This window comes from Pseudorca crassidens, chromosome 4 (assembly GCF_039906515.1).
Source record: "Pseudorca crassidens isolate mPseCra1 chromosome 4, mPseCra1.hap1, whole genome shotgun sequence".
NCBI classification, from domain to species: domain Eukaryota; kingdom Metazoa; phylum Chordata; class Mammalia; order Artiodactyla; family Delphinidae; genus Pseudorca; species Pseudorca crassidens.
In genome coordinates this window covers 2,157,230-2,174,368 of record NC_090299.1, presented here as the reverse complement: position 1 = coordinate 2,174,368, position 17,139 = coordinate 2,157,230, and the positions used below count along the sequence as shown (strand labels likewise).

General features: G+C 43.6%; 1 protein-coding gene across 7 annotated transcripts in view; it reads right to left on the bottom strand.

Moving 5' to 3' along the window:
- Positions 1 to 17,139, bottom strand: part of HTT (huntingtin) — a 137,014-nt gene that overhangs the window by 76,073 nt on the left and 43,802 nt on the right. For all 7 annotated transcript variants that reach the window (XR_010942814.1, XM_067734943.1, XM_067734946.1 and 4 more), the window contains 12 exons: positions 13,593 to 13,945; positions 10,532 to 10,655; positions 10,156 to 10,274; positions 8,399 to 8,510; positions 8,010 to 8,147; positions 7,039 to 7,197; positions 6,843 to 6,940; positions 5,652 to 5,791; positions 4,586 to 4,649; positions 4,235 to 4,335; positions 1,733 to 1,879; positions 583 to 703 (listed from right to left, as the gene is read on the bottom strand). Coding sequence is in view for 6 of the 7 variants with exons in the window: in XM_067734943.1 (XP_067591044.1) it covers positions 583 to 703; positions 1,733 to 1,879; positions 4,235 to 4,335; positions 4,586 to 4,649; positions 5,652 to 5,791; positions 6,843 to 6,940; positions 7,039 to 7,197; positions 8,010 to 8,147; positions 8,399 to 8,510; positions 10,156 to 10,274; positions 10,532 to 10,655; positions 13,593 to 13,945 (1,676 nt within the window). In the remaining variant the exon portion in view is untranslated. The remainder of the gene's footprint in view (positions 1 to 582; positions 704 to 1,732; positions 1,880 to 4,234; positions 4,336 to 4,585; positions 4,650 to 5,651; positions 5,792 to 6,842; positions 6,941 to 7,038; positions 7,198 to 8,009; positions 8,148 to 8,398; positions 8,511 to 10,155; positions 10,275 to 10,531; positions 10,656 to 13,592; positions 13,946 to 17,139) is intronic.

Genomic DNA, 17,139 nt, shown 5'->3' with positions numbered 1-17,139 from the left:
TTTGGACTCTTGGACATTATGGTTCTTTTACAATTTCAGCATCACAAATAATGATACAGATAATCACATTACACAAAAATCTTTGTTGGCATTTCTGATTTTTTTCCGCTTCGTATGTATTATAAAGTCACTGAGTCAATTAGTCTAGAGATATTTTAAACTTCTGCTATACTACCAATTCAGATTATGGTAGTTTTTCTTTTCTTTGTTATGTCTTCCTAGACTGGCTGATTGATTGATTGACTGATTTTAATTTTTTGGCCGCGACACGCGGCTTGTGGGATCTTAGTTCCCAGCCAGGGACTGAACCCAGGCCCGCGGCAGTGAAAGCGCCAATTCCTAACCACCGGACCGCTGGGGAGTTCCCCTGGCTGAATTTTTTTACAATGAACATATTTAATGTTCAGAAAAAAAAAAGTTGTTTCCATTCCCATTGGAATAAACCCAGGTTTTATTCACAGAAGCACAATTTCTTAGTAAGCCGCACATATAAGAGCTCTAATACAAGCATCCTACCGTTAAGAACTGACCACACAAACTACTGAAAAGTAACCTCATTAAGACCAACCAAAAGAGTCTTACTGTGAGCGCCCTCGTGGTTGATGTGATTAGCTCATGAGAAACTGCTGCAATGACTCTCGAAAGGTTATTTTCCATAGTGACGTCTGTTATGCTTGGTAGTAGGTTATAGCCTCTATATATTCTAATGAGAAAGAGACGTGGAGACTTATAATCTACCACTGAAGCTTATGACATTTTCAAAATTCAAATGGCACTTAAAATTTTAAGATTAAAGGCTACAAGAGGTTAAAGCAGTCTTGACTTTTAAGTTAAAGAAAGACTGGGAATAAAGGTGGTCATTATTCTAGGAAAATGGCTGCGATCACCCCTCTCCTCCTCCAGTTCCCAACACCACAGCACTGGAGCAATGCTCTCTTCGACACAGCCTTGCCTGCAATCTCTCTACGTGTCCAAAGCTGCCCATTTTTCAAGCTTTAAGTTAAAAGAAATCCTTCATGAATCTACTCCTGATTCTGGACAAAAGAAAGTCCTTTCCCACTACAGTACTGCCACTTTTCCATACTCCATTCCTGGCACGTGTCAATTTCAGTCCCTCCTTGTAGTTACATACGAATTCTAATTCCCCAACTACATAAATGAAGCCCAGGTAGGATTAGCGTTGATTCACTTTTGTTTCCCTCAGTGTCCTGTCCTCAACAATAAAAAACACAGTCTATGTTAGTCTTCTAGTCTAAAAGACACAGAAAAGAATGGGCTGTGTACAACCATTTGAAATTGTATATAAAAGACTCTCACAAAAAAATGTGAATAATAATAATTGCACATCACTGAACTAGCGATAACCCTAAATAACACTGACACTCTTTAACAACCTGCTCACCTAAACATTAATGTCATGATATAACTATACTCTTCATAGGTAACACAAATATAGTGAAAATTTTAAGGACAAATTTTTAGAGAAGACATAGCATTAGAGTCCTAGAGAAAAATACAGCTGTCGGTATGTGGCTCATAACAAACGATCATACGATTTACGAGGTCACTGCTGTGTGGCTGCAGCAGAGCTTAAATAAAGAGGCGGGGTGGTAGACCCTGAAAAAGAGAAGCGCCCCATCAAGGGAGGAGTGCCTATTCCAAGCGTTTTCTCTAGAAAACACGAGGCTTTAGAGTGAGCCCAGGGCACGCTTTCCTCGGCTAGCAGGGGTACCTGGTTATGGTGCTGGCGGAGAAGTGAGACGGAGGCTGCGCCTCGTGCATGAGAGGCTTCAGGTGAACGCTGCTTTGACCTCTCGCCATGGCCACGACTGCGTCAGCCTGTCCTTGGTCGCACTTATAAAACAGCTTCGGGACAAGCCTGACATAAAAGCAAGGTTTATTTTCCTTAGAAAGTACCTGAAACCCACCTGTGATCCCCTCCCTCCGGCTACCCAAAGACACTTCCTTCATCAGGGGAATTAAGAGCAGAGGCTCCGATCGCAGGGCTACTCCCCCACACACCCGCTCTGAAAAGACCAGGCGCTGGACTCTCTTCCTGTCTGTCATACAGTTACATACATCTCTCTACACATAATTAAATGCTTTGATTTAAAAAACCTTGAAAGTTCTCTTTCTAACCACCTTAATCAGCGTCAACAAGTGCGTGAAGCCAAGGTGCACAGGAAGCACTGAGTACAGGGCAGATCTGAATGCCAGGGGCTGTCCCTTACTCTCTTCTGCAATTTTGTCTGCAAAACCGTCCCACACACTCCCAGGTGCAGAGCTCCAGCTGAGGTCCCTCACAAATCCAAAGTGAACTCAGAGGCACAATGCAGGGGGCACATGGGCGCCTCCCTGCAATCAGCGCTCAGCACACGCCCTGTGTGAGCACTCACACGCCTACAGACGGGCCCATAACTTTTAGAAACAGTCAACTGTTTTATCACATTAGTTTGCAAACCCAGTGTCTTTACTTAAAGTCTCTTTCCTCCATGAAGACCTGGTCGTAAGTATAATTTTTTCCTAAGGTTTAATAAACTACTATCATTCACAGAAAATGGTAAAGATCCAAGATCTTTGATCAAGTAAGTTATATAAATCCAGTTAAATCCATGAAAAGGTACACCTCACAAGTAACCAAAGAAATGCAAATGACCGCATTGAAAACCGAAAGAATATCCACCGAAATGTAACTGGTTTTCTTCTGAGCAGTTTGATTACAAAGATTTTTATTTCCTCCTTTACATTTTTCCTAAATTTTGTTCCGTAAACATTACTTTTAAAACAAGATAGAAGTTACTTTAATAGGAAATACCAATGAGTGCCTGAACAACTGACACATATTTAACTTCTTTTGAAATACTGTTTTGGTGAGAAGAATCAGGCACAATCCTATTCTGGGAGTGGGAGCATAAACTGATCTGTTTCTGGACAGTAATTTCACAATAAGTACCAAAACCCATAAAAATCCACTTCTAGGTATCTACCCATGAGAAATGAAAAGCATGATTCATAGTAGTCAAAAAGTGAAAATAATAATACCACCTGGTGAAGGTATAAATAAGAGTATTATCTATGTAACAGAATACTATTCAACAATGAAAGGAACAAACACACCACGTAGCATGGACAAATCTCAAAAACTAGGCAAAAGAAGCCAGACGCCAAAGTCCCATCTGTTTATTATGTGACCTCATTTATATAGAACATGTAGAAAAGGCAAACCTCTAAAGTCAGGAAACAGATAAGTGGTTGCCTGTGGCCAGGTGGGAATTGGGAATTATTGCAAATGGGCACAAAAGATCTTTTTGAGATGATGGAAATGTTCTAAAATTGGATTGTGGTGAAGGTTGCACAACTCTGTAAATTTACCAAAACTCATTTAACTGTACACTTAAAATGAGTAAATTTTAGAGATATAAAATTATACCTCAATAAAGCTACTAGGGAAAATCAGAAAGCTTGCCTGGCCTAGTAACTCAACTTCCAGGAATTAATTCTAAGAAAAAAAATTACACATAAACATTTATGTATAACAACAGTCACTGAACCATTATTCATTATTTAAATCAATAAAGATTTAATATCTGACCAAATAATATTTATATAAAAATTTATCACAACTACATAGTGAAAAAGTGGCCACTAACTAAAAAACTTTTTAAACAATATTTACAGGCTTTATTTATCTCACACTATATGAAATGTCATGCACTTCAGTACGGAAATATGAATATATTTGAATAGAGGGTGCCGCCCCAGACAACAATGCCAGTTAAAATTTCTTTTTTAGAAGAGTATTTCCAACAGGAAGATGCTAATAATACATTATGTGGAAATTATCAGATAACAGAACTGCATGTACATTTTGTCCCAATTTTGAAAAAGAAACTTGTACACAGGATATACAGGACAAAATGTTAACAGTGGTTATCTCCAATGGTAGAACCGAAGGTGATTTTTCCAGTGCTAGTCTCCATATTTCAAAATTCTGGCCATGAAAGTGCATTACTTTTATAATATGAAGCTAGTACTTTGTTGTTTAAATTTCCATTTTAGACCCTTAAGGTAGTGAAAAATACCTTTTTTGATAGTTTAAGAGTAGCTGACTGTGAGCTCAAAAGATTTAGGAATACTGCCCCATGTCCTCTGAATTTTCCCCTCTCTTCCCATTCTCATATCATTTAGTACTTTAACCAAGAAAGTGAAAAGAGATAAAATACTTGGTAAGTACCTCGTTAACGAAGCTGCAGCAACGTGGCGCACCCTGGGGTCTTCATCCCCAAGCAAATAGATGACAATGTTATTGAGCACTCGTTCTTGCAGTTTTAAAAGCTTTGGAAAGAAGGATAATAAAAACAGATATATTAACTAAGTTTTAGGTCAGATATTTTGGAAAGCCAGTGAGGAAGAACTCAACATCACCAGTCCTAAAGTCACGCATACAATCACAACTTTCATGATGTCAATGAATACTTCATGTGAAATAAATCTAGGACAGAATGCATTCCAAGACATTCTACTCCACTAGGAAAGTGCACTTCCTGGAAGTTAAATCACGGCCTCACAAAAATGAAGGGCTTACCCCTGTATAATGATGGGCCCTTCTGTGTAGGTTTTCTGCTTTTGCCTCCAAAAAGCTCACCAACCTAACACAAAAGAACATATTTCACAATGAAACAATTTAGTTACTGAACAAACACCCACTGATGGCCTGCACGACTGACAGAGCAAGGAAGACGGCCGGTTCCAGCACATTAACCAAGAGCCAGGGAAGGCTCTGAGGCAGCCTTGCTTAAAACAGCAGAAAGACTCATGTTTTCCAAACAAGTAGAATTTACACTGCTCTCCTGACTCCAGACTCAGTCAGACACTGCTCAGGAAACTATTTTCCTTCAAAATGGATATGAGCAGCTGTTATTTTGAAAGACCCAAGTGCCCTACAGAATCAGCTCAGAGGGGCAGACTGTGGGGAGGGGGCTGAGACTCTGGCGCCTCCCCAAGACCGGAAGGTCCCCACCCGCCCCGCTCAGGGTCCTGTCTGTGAGGCGTAGGTGAAAGCAACCCCGACTTCATGGAGATGTTGTGAGGTTGAGAGAAGGTAACCGACAGAGGTCACCTAGCCCAGCCTGGCACGCAACAAGCACTCTATAAATGGCGGCTTAAAAGCACAATATTCCCGGACAATAAAGGACCATTTCCCGTCTAAAAGAAAGCATGGAGAGAAATCATCTGGAAAGAAAATTTACTCTTAGAAAATGAAAACTGCAAGGCATCAGAAGTTATTTTTAGCTGCAACACAATACAGATCAGCTAAGTTCAGTACAGTGCTAAGTACACTCGTTTAAACAAGCACAAGTGACACAAGCTTCACTGTCTTAGAAGTTCGAGCTCTTTTATTCACACCACCCAGAACACCTAGATGACTAAGACTACTGGAAAACCCCACTCCTCTGCCTGTACGTAAACATTCCAGGAAGGGGGCAAAGTCAAGGAGGAGACGGGCAGTGGCAGCCGTGCAAACCACTCCGATGCTGACACGGGTCACTTGATAAGCGTCACTACTGGCACCAGCGGACCGGGTCTTCCAATGCCTGTTCAGACTTGGGAGCGGCTGTGGTTCGCCGACCCAACGAGCCCGACTCACTCACCTGAAGTCGATCTCTGCCACGGTCTCCAGAAGCTCCGTCCTCACCAGCCAGTAGGAGCTGCTCCGCAGGGCCAGCATGTCGGTGAGGAGCTGCAGCCCCCACTCGCTGTAGCTGCTGCTGCAGAGACTCATGACGCAGAGCTGGAAGGCACAGCGGGCGGCAGGTGGGCCTCCGCCGACCCCTCCCACGCCGACCCCTCCCACCGTCCCCGCTCCGTCTTCCTTTAACAGCGACAGGGATGCTGCCCTGTTTCCACATCTCTCAGAAACACTTATCATATACACTCACCTCCATAAACTCGAGTTGCAAAGTAAATGTGTCCCTTCCACAAAACCATTTTCTTCCCCGTCTCTGCCTCTACCCTGGCCTCTCCTCCCAGACACCAGCCTCGCCATCACCGACCACGCGCCACACCGCCACCACTAAACCCGAGCTCAGCCACGCGCCCAGCACACGGGACACAGCACCCGAGCCCTTCCTGACGTGACCCTGCCCTTGGCCGCACGAGCGGACAGGACGGGGCTTCCGAGGCTGCACCCTCCCCCGAGCCCTGAGCACACTCGTGGGCAGTTCCACACACGGCCTGCTGCCTGCCGCCAACCCCCTTCCTTCTGCTCCAGCAAAGACAGACTGACTGAAACTTGGCAAACAACTCGCACTGAGGAACAATTCTGGCCGGGCCAAAGGGACGGTATCCCATAAATCTGACAATTGTAGGGTTTTTGTTTTGATTTTTACTGGTTAACTTGGACTGCTGTTGACTAGCCAGTTGTGATTTATGAACCAGCTGATATAAAGTTTCCTACCACATAAAGGACTGGGGCTCTCCCTCGACACAAAAAACAAAGGGGATTAAATAACCCCTATGCCTCACTTTAACTCTATCCATTCTATGGGACTGAAAGAGTTGTTGGTTTTTTAATTCAACAGGTTTTACGCTTAATGTGAGCAAGGTACAGACACCCTTTAGGGAAGGTATACTTCAAACAAATATTCTGAGATTTAAATCAAAGTCTATTAAACCTTAACTGTTGGCAATGTTTTCCTTCTAAGGCTGAGTGGTGGATACACAGATGTTTATTATTGTTCAGAATATCTGGAAATATTTAATGTTAAGCTCCAATTTTAACTGTAACATTGGTAAAATTTCCACTAATCAAAGAAGTGATTTCCACAAATGACTATGCTCACCCTCACAGCTGTACAAGCCAACTTGCAAGTAACAGAAGATTCGTCCTTCAAAGTTTTCTGCAGCAGGGGAATGCAGTCCGCCAGAGAAAATGTATTTCCTGATCGGAAAAGCAAGGAACAAACACCTTCATGTGAACCTGAACATGAGAATGCCATCTGGAAGAGACAACACTGAAAAATGAACACTCGACGTTACCTGTCAGGGTTCTGACGGTGCCCATCCAGTCTCCCACGTGGAAGCGGGACCTGCTGAGGATGGAGGAGACAAGGGTCCCACAGAGGATAGCTGTGGCTCCTCTGACCTGCGGGTCCCCATGGTCGATGTAGTTCAAGATGTCTGACACGTACTGCTCCTCTGTGGAGAGAGACGGCCGGCCACTGTACAAGTCCCTACCGTCAACTTTCTAACTCAGGGCAAAGGCTGAATTCTCAGGAAAGAAAAAGAGGGCGAGGCAGTGATCCTAATCTAGAAAAGACTTGAATATAATAACCATCAGTGGTAAAAACGTTTCGGGGTTTAAAGATTCTATATTCATCCTTCAACACAATAGATTTTCTGGATTATAATTCCAGGTTGTCAGCCAATAATCAAAATTCCAAGGTTTCATCTCAAAAAATTATTAGAGAACCTCAAACTTGTCCATACTTACCTAATATAAATTCAAAAGCATGGGTTGTCCCCTTGCCCAAGGAAAGACAGAGAGCAGGCAGGAGGATAACTTTAGGGGAGCGAGTCTTCCCACCATTCACTGTATCGTGAGAATACGCCCCAGAACGTGCATGACAGGAGACTGGCTCGCTGCTGCCCCAGCTGGTCTCGGTGCCCACTGGCTCTGAGTGTGAACACCTGGCCTGGGTGGTGTGGCCCAAAGCCATTTTGATTATATACAATTTGTGCTTTTGGTATAAATCCAATTCATATGCAAATAAGCTCTGCCGTTCCCAGATTTCTATCGCTTTGTTGTATGTGTTTCAACTAAACGCTGCATCTATAGGGGGTCCAGGAAGCTAAAAACATGACTGTATGTTTTATGGAGAACACCCCTCAAATGCCGCAAATCAGCTAAGAAAACTTAGTGCTCTAAAACTAAAATAGTCAAGACGGTTTGAAATAGTTTTCAAAATAATGACTGAACGTGAGGAATAAGATACAAACTTTGAACGTACCAGGGTATTCCATGGTGTCAAGCGGTGCTCTGTAAAGTCTGCCGAAGAAAGATTCAGGGTGAAGGGCCACAGCAGCTCCAACACAGCTAAGCGCCAGTGCCTTCACGCTGACCCTCACATCCCTGTCCGGAACCAAGGCTGCAAACAAACACACCTGGGTCACCTTCAGCTTCAAAGCAGCACGTATCTAGCTTCCAAATACACAAAACTAGACCCACTAAACCAGCTGCTCCCGTCCTCCCCTCCCTCCCGCTCCGGTCAGTGAAAACCAAAGCTCGTCCCCAGATTCTACTCTGTCTGCTGCAAACAGGCACGAAGCTGGTTCCCAAGATGACCTCTGAAACCTCAAGTCATTCCCTTCAACTCTGCACCTGCCTTTCTACACTTACCGTGTTTTTCCCCAGTTAGCAAAAATGAAGCGGACAGAAGGCGGACACAATGGACAAGAGGAGCAGAATCTTCATCACTGGACTGGCCAATGTCGCCTTTGATCCGGCAGGGCTGGAACAGAAAAACTGACACTTGTTTGTCTTATAATCACGGAACCCACCCATTGATTCGTTAGTTCATCCAACAAATAGTTCCAGAACAGCAGCTGTGCCAGGCGCTTGGGATGCAGAGACGCCTACCTTCACCCACAGGTGCCCAACCTCACGGGCCACGGCAGAGCAGAATCAGACCAGCCAGAGGGAGTCCTGACCCGGGGCCATGTGGGCTGTGGCAGGGCTGAGCCCAATGTGCAGGCAGGGAGCCACACAGGAGGGCAGCTGAGACCTGGCATCCGGGGGAAGCTCCTCGGGCAGAGGAAAGAGCCTGGGGGAGCCCAAAGCTGCAAGGGGTGGGCCTGGTGCGAGGGGGCCCAGAAGGAACAGCCGAGGTCGCTACAGCGACTGAGCATCATGGAGGGACTAAGTACAAAACACTACTTCTTGCCCTCAAGGAATTTAAAATTAGCTGGGAATACAGGACACTTACATGGAAAAGGTAAGCAAGAGAGATAATTTTAAAATAGTTCAATGGACAAGTGAGCAGCAACAAAAAAACCCGAACAACCTGATTAAAAAATGGGCAAAGGACTTGAATAGACATTTTCCAAAGAAGGCATATGAATGGCCAATAAACCCATGAAAAGATGCTCAACATCACTAATCAGGGAAATTCAAATCAAAGCCACAGTGATACACCACTTCACACCCAGTGTGATGGCCACTCTCAAAAAGAGCAGAAAACAGCAAGTGCTGGCGAAGATGTGGAGAAAATGGAATGCTGGTGCACTGTGGGTAGGAACGTAAAATGGTGCAGCTGCTGCGGAAAACAGTACAGTGTTTCCTCAAAAAATTAAAAACGGAACTATCACATGATCCAGCAATTCCACTTCTGACATATACCCTAAAGAAATGAAATCAGGGTCTTGAAGAGGTATTTGTACACTCACTGATAACAGCATTATTTACAACAGACAAAATGTGGAAGTAACCCAAGTGTCCATTAAGAGATGAGGAGAAAGAAAAGCAAAATGTAGTACACACGTTCTGACACCTGCTACAACACGGATGAACCTTGAGGACATTCTGCTGAGTGAAACAAGCCGGTCACAAAAGGACAAATCCCGCATGGTTCCACGTATATGAGGTCCCTAGAGTCACCAAATCCATAGAGACAGAAAGCAGAATGGTGGGTGAGAGGGGCCGGGGGCCGGGGGAACGGGAGGTTAGTGTCTAATGGGGACAGAGTTCCAGTTTGGGAAGATGGGAAAAGTTCTGTGGATGGATGGTGGTGACGGCTGCACAACAGTGTGAATGCACTTAATACCACTGAACTGTACACTTCAAAATGGTTACGACGGTAAATTTTGTTATGAGTGTTTTACCACAATAAATAAACAAACAAACAAATCAATTCAACGGAACAAAACCAAGAATGTTGCAAGGCCATGCATGACCACCAGATGGTGAGGACGCGCTCACACCTGGAGAGGCAGAAAAGCAGAGCAGACCCGGGAAGAGGTCAATACGCGAAGGGGAGACAGCTGAGCAAAAGCTCAGCGACGGGAAAGCCAAGAGCGTGGTGGACAGGCAGCACCAGGGCACTGCCGAACGCTCACGGGAGCTCGGGATGCTGAGCAGTCTCGGCCTAAGTGTCTCACCTTGTTTTCTGGATCTCCTGGCTCAGCAGCTTCATCTCTTGAGACAAATTTATCTATACTGCTGTCAGATGGCTGCCTGCTGTGGCCCATGCTTTGCAACAAATGTGCTTGTTGAAGGGCTTCAAAATCAGAGAAAGAGAGGTTAAGTGACAAGTTTCCAATTAAAACACAAATACACATATTTACAAAAAGTCAATAGGAAACCACAGGACTTAGATTAAAAAAGTGATAATAACTTCTCAATTGATTTTCCTCATTTGCTATTTACACCTCAGGAAACAAAGACACCAGGAGATTTCTTCTCAGAAGCTGAGATATAAGAGGTCAGGGTTGAAGACAAGGCCGCTCCGTAGTACATGGCCTGAAGTCAACGTACCGATGGAAGAGTTTCTGAAAGCCTCCGCGTCTTCATCAGGAAGAACCACAGCAGCGTCCTCGTCCTCGTCCTGGGGCTGCCCCACTTGCATCCCTGGGTACTGGCTGTCGGCACCATCTAATACCTAAACAGTTCAAGAGGGGCTGTGAGGGTTCTGAAGTGCGACCACCGAGGGGCAAGCCCTCCAACGTGGAAGGCAAAAGCAAAGCCCCACAAATAACACGGACCACATCTCACACGCCAACACGAAGGTCACTTCTTCAAGTACACATGGGTGCGTGCGTGTACATTATCAAGAGCTGACTGACCACGCATTACTGCTACATTATAAAAAGCTTTTGTAACTCTAAAAATTCCAAAACAATTCCAATCTGAACATTTCTCTTTTTGATTACAAAAAGAAAAAAAAATCCAAACAAAAGTCTTTGTGTTCACAAGCAAATTTTACAGTAAGTCAAAAATGAGGAAAAATCTTTTAGACAAAAGTCTACCAATAGGTTATCCCCTAAACTGTTAGAAATGACCCAACTAAGTTTTGGGCACAATATTTCATATATTTAGCCATATATGTGGGTTATGATTTCATACAGCAAAATTTTTCACATCCAATTGTAATTGACCTGAAAAACTGAGTGATGTACCTTCAGTATGCAAGTTAAATTATTACTGAAATAAATTCTATATCATTTAAAAAATCATCCCAAATCCCTCCAGTTAAATTAAAAAGAAACTGAGCTACTTGCTCAAAAACAACCAAGAAAGAAATGATTTCCTCCACTCTCCAGACTGTTTTAAAAAAAAAAGAACCCACACAGGTTAAAATGAGAAGTTTCACCACAATAAAAAACAACATTTTTTGAATATCATACTACACCCCAGGCAGGCTCAAAAGTAATTACATGTATTATTTCCCTTATCCTCATAAGCCTTAACAACATAAGTACTGTCATCCTCTTCATTTCGTGGATAAGAAAACTGAGGCAAGAAGGGCCATAACTGTGCTAGGCTACACAGCTTGTAAATGGCCGAGGCAGAATTCTCATCGTGGTGGGCTCCCTCCAAGACAAGCCCCGAACTGGGCTATCTCATGAGGACAATCCCGACCCCCTACAGTTGGCTTATTTTTCTCTATGGCACTTATTGCTATCTGACTATGTGTTTATTTACCTGTTGATTACTGGCTCATCATCTGCCCCACCCACACAGGCACACACTCTAGAACAGAGGCAGGCAAACTACATCGGTGTGCCAAACCTGGCCCACCAGCTGTTTTTGTAAATAAAGTTTTATTGGAACACAGTCATGCACGTTCATTTACATATTTACGGCTGCTCTGGCACTTCAACAGCACAGATGAGTATACAACACAGGTCATATGGTTCACAAAGCCAAAGATATTTATTATCTGGCCCTAAATGGGAAGAGTTTGAGGAGTCCCACTCTAAAATACTAGCTTTGGGCTTCCCTGGTGGCGCAGTGGTTGAGAATCTGCCTGCCAATGCAGGGGACACGGGTTCGAGCCCTGGTCTGGGAAGATCCCACATGCCACGGAGCAACTAGGCCCGTGTGCCGCAACTACTGAGCCTGCGCTCTAGAGCCCATGAGCCACAACTACTGAGCCTGCGCGTCTGGAGCTTGTGCTCCGCAACAAGAGAGGCCACAACAGTGAGAGGCCTGCGCACCGTGATGAAGAGTGGCCCCCACTTGCCGCAACTAGAGAAAGTCCTCGCACAGAAACGAAGACCCAACACAGCCAAAAATGAATGAATGAATTAATTAATTAAATTAAAAAATATATATATTAGCTTTGTGTGAGCAGTTTTGTATGTTGTGCCCTCTACTTCATCTGCGGCTTGTAGGACAATCCCTGGAACATAACAGATGCTCAGTACATTTGTTCAGCCAATAACTAATGACTAAATAAAGGACATGGAAGCACCTCATCAATCAGAAAGAACTCTGCCAGTGTGAGAAGCATCAAGGGAAGAGGTTTAGTTCCCTGCAGGCTACAGCCCGGCGTGGGTCCCTGGCCCAGCCCTACCACACAACATACAGCTGCTGCAGCACTCCCAGATGGGAGGCTTTCACAACCTCCTATGGTCATTCAGTCCTACTTCTAGCAAACCTGCCCAGAAATTATCTACTGTGAAAAGGCAAGATGAAAGCTGGTGCAATAAGCAAACAACAGAAACTTCCTCCGCACACTTAACGTGCTACTGAGCCCAGCGCTTTCCCAACCTCCCCTTCTCCCAGCCTACTGGTTAGCACTCTTCACCCTTTCCTGACTTAGAATCATTTCCCACCGTTCCCGTTATCTGTCCTATCCTCCTCCAGGTCTTCTAGTTAAAAACCCCAACCGTGAGCCCCCTTCTCCAGCCGAGTAAGCGGCAATCCACTCGGCCATTAGGAACCACATCCACGTGACAGGTGGAGAGCTGCCAGTGCTTTAGCTCATGATTTGTAACGCACAGTTTCTGTATTCATTTAAGTAAAATATATATATATATTCTTAATAAAATGCATTCAATAGTAGCAAAACAACAGTACAAACTGCTTCGATAAAATGGCGCTGTAAAATCTGGCATATACCTGTAGCAAACCTTAGACCACTCTTGAGGCGCTTCTTGTCCACTAACTCAGATAAGAGGCCCTCAGAGCCATGCTCAAGATGGGACATGTTGTAAAAGGTTTTGAAAAGTCAAAAAGGGTTAAAATAACGCACAGTATTAATGTTATTAATCATCCTGCATTAAGACCACAGGTCTGTTAATAACAGGCTCCTCAAGGACTTTCAAAAGAATGACTTAACCTGTGCCCAACAAGATATTAAGAAACTTTTAATGCACTTGTGACCTCCACGTTCGGCACAAAAGACACTGGGCTGTTTCCTTCAGTGAAGGACTCAGATGGGGCCGAGCTGCCTGTTAAGGATCTGAGCTGGTGACCTCTACACTATTATCAGTGGGTCAGATGAATGGAGTGAGCCAGCAGGAGGGTCCAGGTCTGGGCCTCCAGGGAAGGCCCCTCTGAAGAAACCGGGCTGCCCCCTCCAACCACTCACAATTTCAGAACTGTCGGAAGGGGTCACGGCTGAATCGGGCCCCTCGGTGGTGGTCTGGGAGCTGTCACTGATGGGAGAGGAGGCCTGGGTCCCATCGTTCAGGTCCATGGCAGGGTCAGACGGGACGGCGCTAATCTGGCTGGAGCTGTGGCTCAAGATGTCCTCCTCGTCCCCGTCAGTGGCACCACTCGTCAAGTCACAGCCGGTCAGATCCACCGAGTCCGTCTGAAGTGTGTGCTGTGACCGGGGCTGCTCAGTGATGATGTCGTGACCCACAGAGTCGGCAGCTGAGCCAGGAGTGGAGACCCCAGAAGAGGCAGCCAGCTCACCACCAATCTCACCCTTGACTGAGGCTGAAGACAAAGAAACACTCATTCTTCAAAGGGTCAGGAAAAGCATTCAATACGGGATCAGATATTTGCAAAGTACCCCAAAGTTCACTATCAGCAAATGTTTTAACTGCAAGAAGCCCTGAAATACAGTGAAAATATGAACTACTCAATTTCAAAAGCAAGACAGTGCATCCTTCAAACATGTTTACTGTATTATTTACTTACCTTTTACTATATTACAGTATTGATAAAATAAGGATCACAAGTAGATATTTTTTAAGTGCTGTGAATATTCTCAAATGGCATTTCAGTGCAAAACCTGAACCCTGCCCAGCAACACTGCCACCTCCAGTTCTTAAGCAACTGGTCCAGCCTGAGCGTGGAGCAGCGACAAGACTTAGGCGATTCCTAGGCAGCCTGGTCAGGGGCACAGGCTGGGTGGTCACAAATGCCTGGAGCAGGGCTTCCCTGGTGGTGCAGTGGTTGAGAGTCCGCCTGCCGATGCAGGGGACAGGGTTCGAGCCCTGATCCGGGAAGATCCCACATGCCACATAGCAACTAAGTCCGTGCGCCACAACTACTGAGCCTGCGCTCTAGAGCCCAAGAGCCAACACTACTGAAGCCTGCGTGCCTAGAGCCCGTGCTCCACAACAAGACAAGCCACTGCAATGAGAAGCCCGCACACAGCAACTAAGAGTAGCCCCCGCTCGCCACAACTAGAGAAAGCCCACGCACAGCAACAAAGACCCAACGCAGCCAAAAATAAATAAATTTATTTAAAAAAGCAAAAAACAAAAAAAACCCAAATGCCCGGAGCTCTAAGCAAGCAGTGCTCTTGGAGATGGGCTTTCCTTCTTCCCAGACCCTGTTCAAGACCTCTAAGCCAGTCCTACTCTCCGGTAGCGTAAAGTTTCACATTTTCCTAGTTTAGTTTTTAAATTCCCATTTAAAAAAAAAACAAAAAACAAAACAAACAAACAAACAAACAAAACACCATTATGGGGACTTCCCCGGTAGCACAGTGGTTAAGACTCTGTGCTCCCAGTGCAGGGGGCTTGGGTTCGATCCCTGATCAGGGAACTAGATCCCACACGCATGCCTCAACTAAGAGTTCATATGCCACAACTAAGGAGCTGGCAAGCTGCCACTAAGGAGTCCACCTGCTGCAACTAAGACCCCGTGCAACCAAATAAATAAATAAGTAAAATTATTTATTTATAAATAAATAAATAAATAAATAAATATACTACCACTACATAAAAATCTACACCAGGCTGTTAGCAGTGTCACTCCTGTAGGCCAGTGGGTCAATGAGCACTTGGGCTTTATAATGTTGTGTATAGCTGCAATTTTTTTGTTGTTTTAACTTTATTTTTGTAAGTTAAAAAATCAATTTCTATTCTGTAGACTAAATCAATAAATAAGTAATCACCATTGAAATCATTCAGATTTTCCTTCCCCAGTATTTCAGCCTCATCTTCAGTTATCTAAAAATATTATTTTGCACAGGGTTATACAACCCAAACCACTCTCATTTAATCCAATTATTAGTATCTTACTAAATACTCATCTTTCACAAGATGAATAAAGGGCTTAGATAACTATTTGTAAACAAATGTAAATTTCTTTCAAGTTAAATTATCCTCAGACAATTTTTTTTAATTGAGGTATAGTTGGTTTACAATGTTTCAGGTGCACAGCAGTGACTCAGCTACATGCATATATATATATATATATATTTACAGATTCTTTTCCATTATAGGTTATTACAAGACATTGAATATAGTTCCCTGTGCTATACAGTAGGTCCCTGTTTATCTACTTTATATATAATAGTGTGTATGTCTGTTAAACCCAAATTCCCAATTTATCCCTCTCCTGCTCTTTCCCCTCTGGTAACCATAAGTTTGTTTTCTTTGTGAATCTATTTCTGTTTTGTAAATGAGTTCATTTGTATCATCTTTTTAAGACTCCACATGTAAGTGCTAACATACGATATTTGTCTTTCTCCGTCTGACTTACTTCACTTAGTATGATAATCTCTAGGTCCATCCATGTTGCTGCAAATGTCATTATTTCATTCTTTTTTATGGCTGAATAGTATTCCATCGTATATATGTACCACGTCTTCTTTAAGCATTTCTCTGTCGATGGGCATTTAGATTGTTTCCACGTTTTGGTTATTGTAAGTAGTGCTGCAGTGAACATATGGGTGCATGTATCCTTTCAAACCATGTTTTTCTCTGGATATATGCCCAGGAGTGAGATTGCTGGATCATATGGTAGCTCGATTTTCAGTTTTTTAAGGAACTTCCACACTTCCACTTTTCCGTAGTGGCTGGACCAATTTACATTCCCACCCACAGTGTAGGAGGGATCTCTTTTCTCCACACCCTCTCCAGCATTTATTATTTGTAGACTTTTTGATGATGGCCATTCTGACTGGTGTGAGGTGGTACCTCATTGTAGTTTTGATTTGCATTTCTCTAATAATTAGTGATAATGAATATCTTTTCATGTACCTGTTGGCTATCTCTATGTCTTCTTTGGAGAAATGTCTATTTAGGTCTCTGCCCATTTTTTGATTGGATTGTATATTTTTTTTACATGAAGCTGTATGAGCTGTTTGTATATTTTGGAAATTAATCCCTTGTCGGTCTCGTCACTTGCAAATATTTTCTCCCATTCTGTAGGTTGTCTTTTCATTTTCTTTATGGTTTCCTTTGCTGTGCAAAAGCTTTTAATTCCATTACTCTAGGAAACAGACCCAGAAAAACACTGCTGTGATTATGTCAAAGAGTATTCTGCCTATGTTTTCCTCTAGGAGTTTTATAGTATCTGTTCTTACATTTAGGTCTTCAATCCATTTTTAGTTTATTTTCATATATGGTTTAGAGAATGTTCTAATTTCATTCTTCTACATCTAGCTGTCTAGTGTTCCCAGCACCACTTTATTGAAGAGACTGTCTTTCCTCCATTGTATAGTCTTGCCTCATATGTTGTAGATTAATTGACCATAAGTGTGTGGGTTTATTTCTGGGCTTTCTATCCTGTTGCACTGATCTATGTGTCTGTTTTTGTGCCAGTACCATACTGTTTTAATTAGTGTAGCTTTGTAGTAGAGTCTGAAGTCAGGGAGGGATTCTTCCAGCTCCATTCTTCTTTTTCAAGATTGTTTTGACTATTCAGGGTCTTTTGTGTTTCCATACAAATGA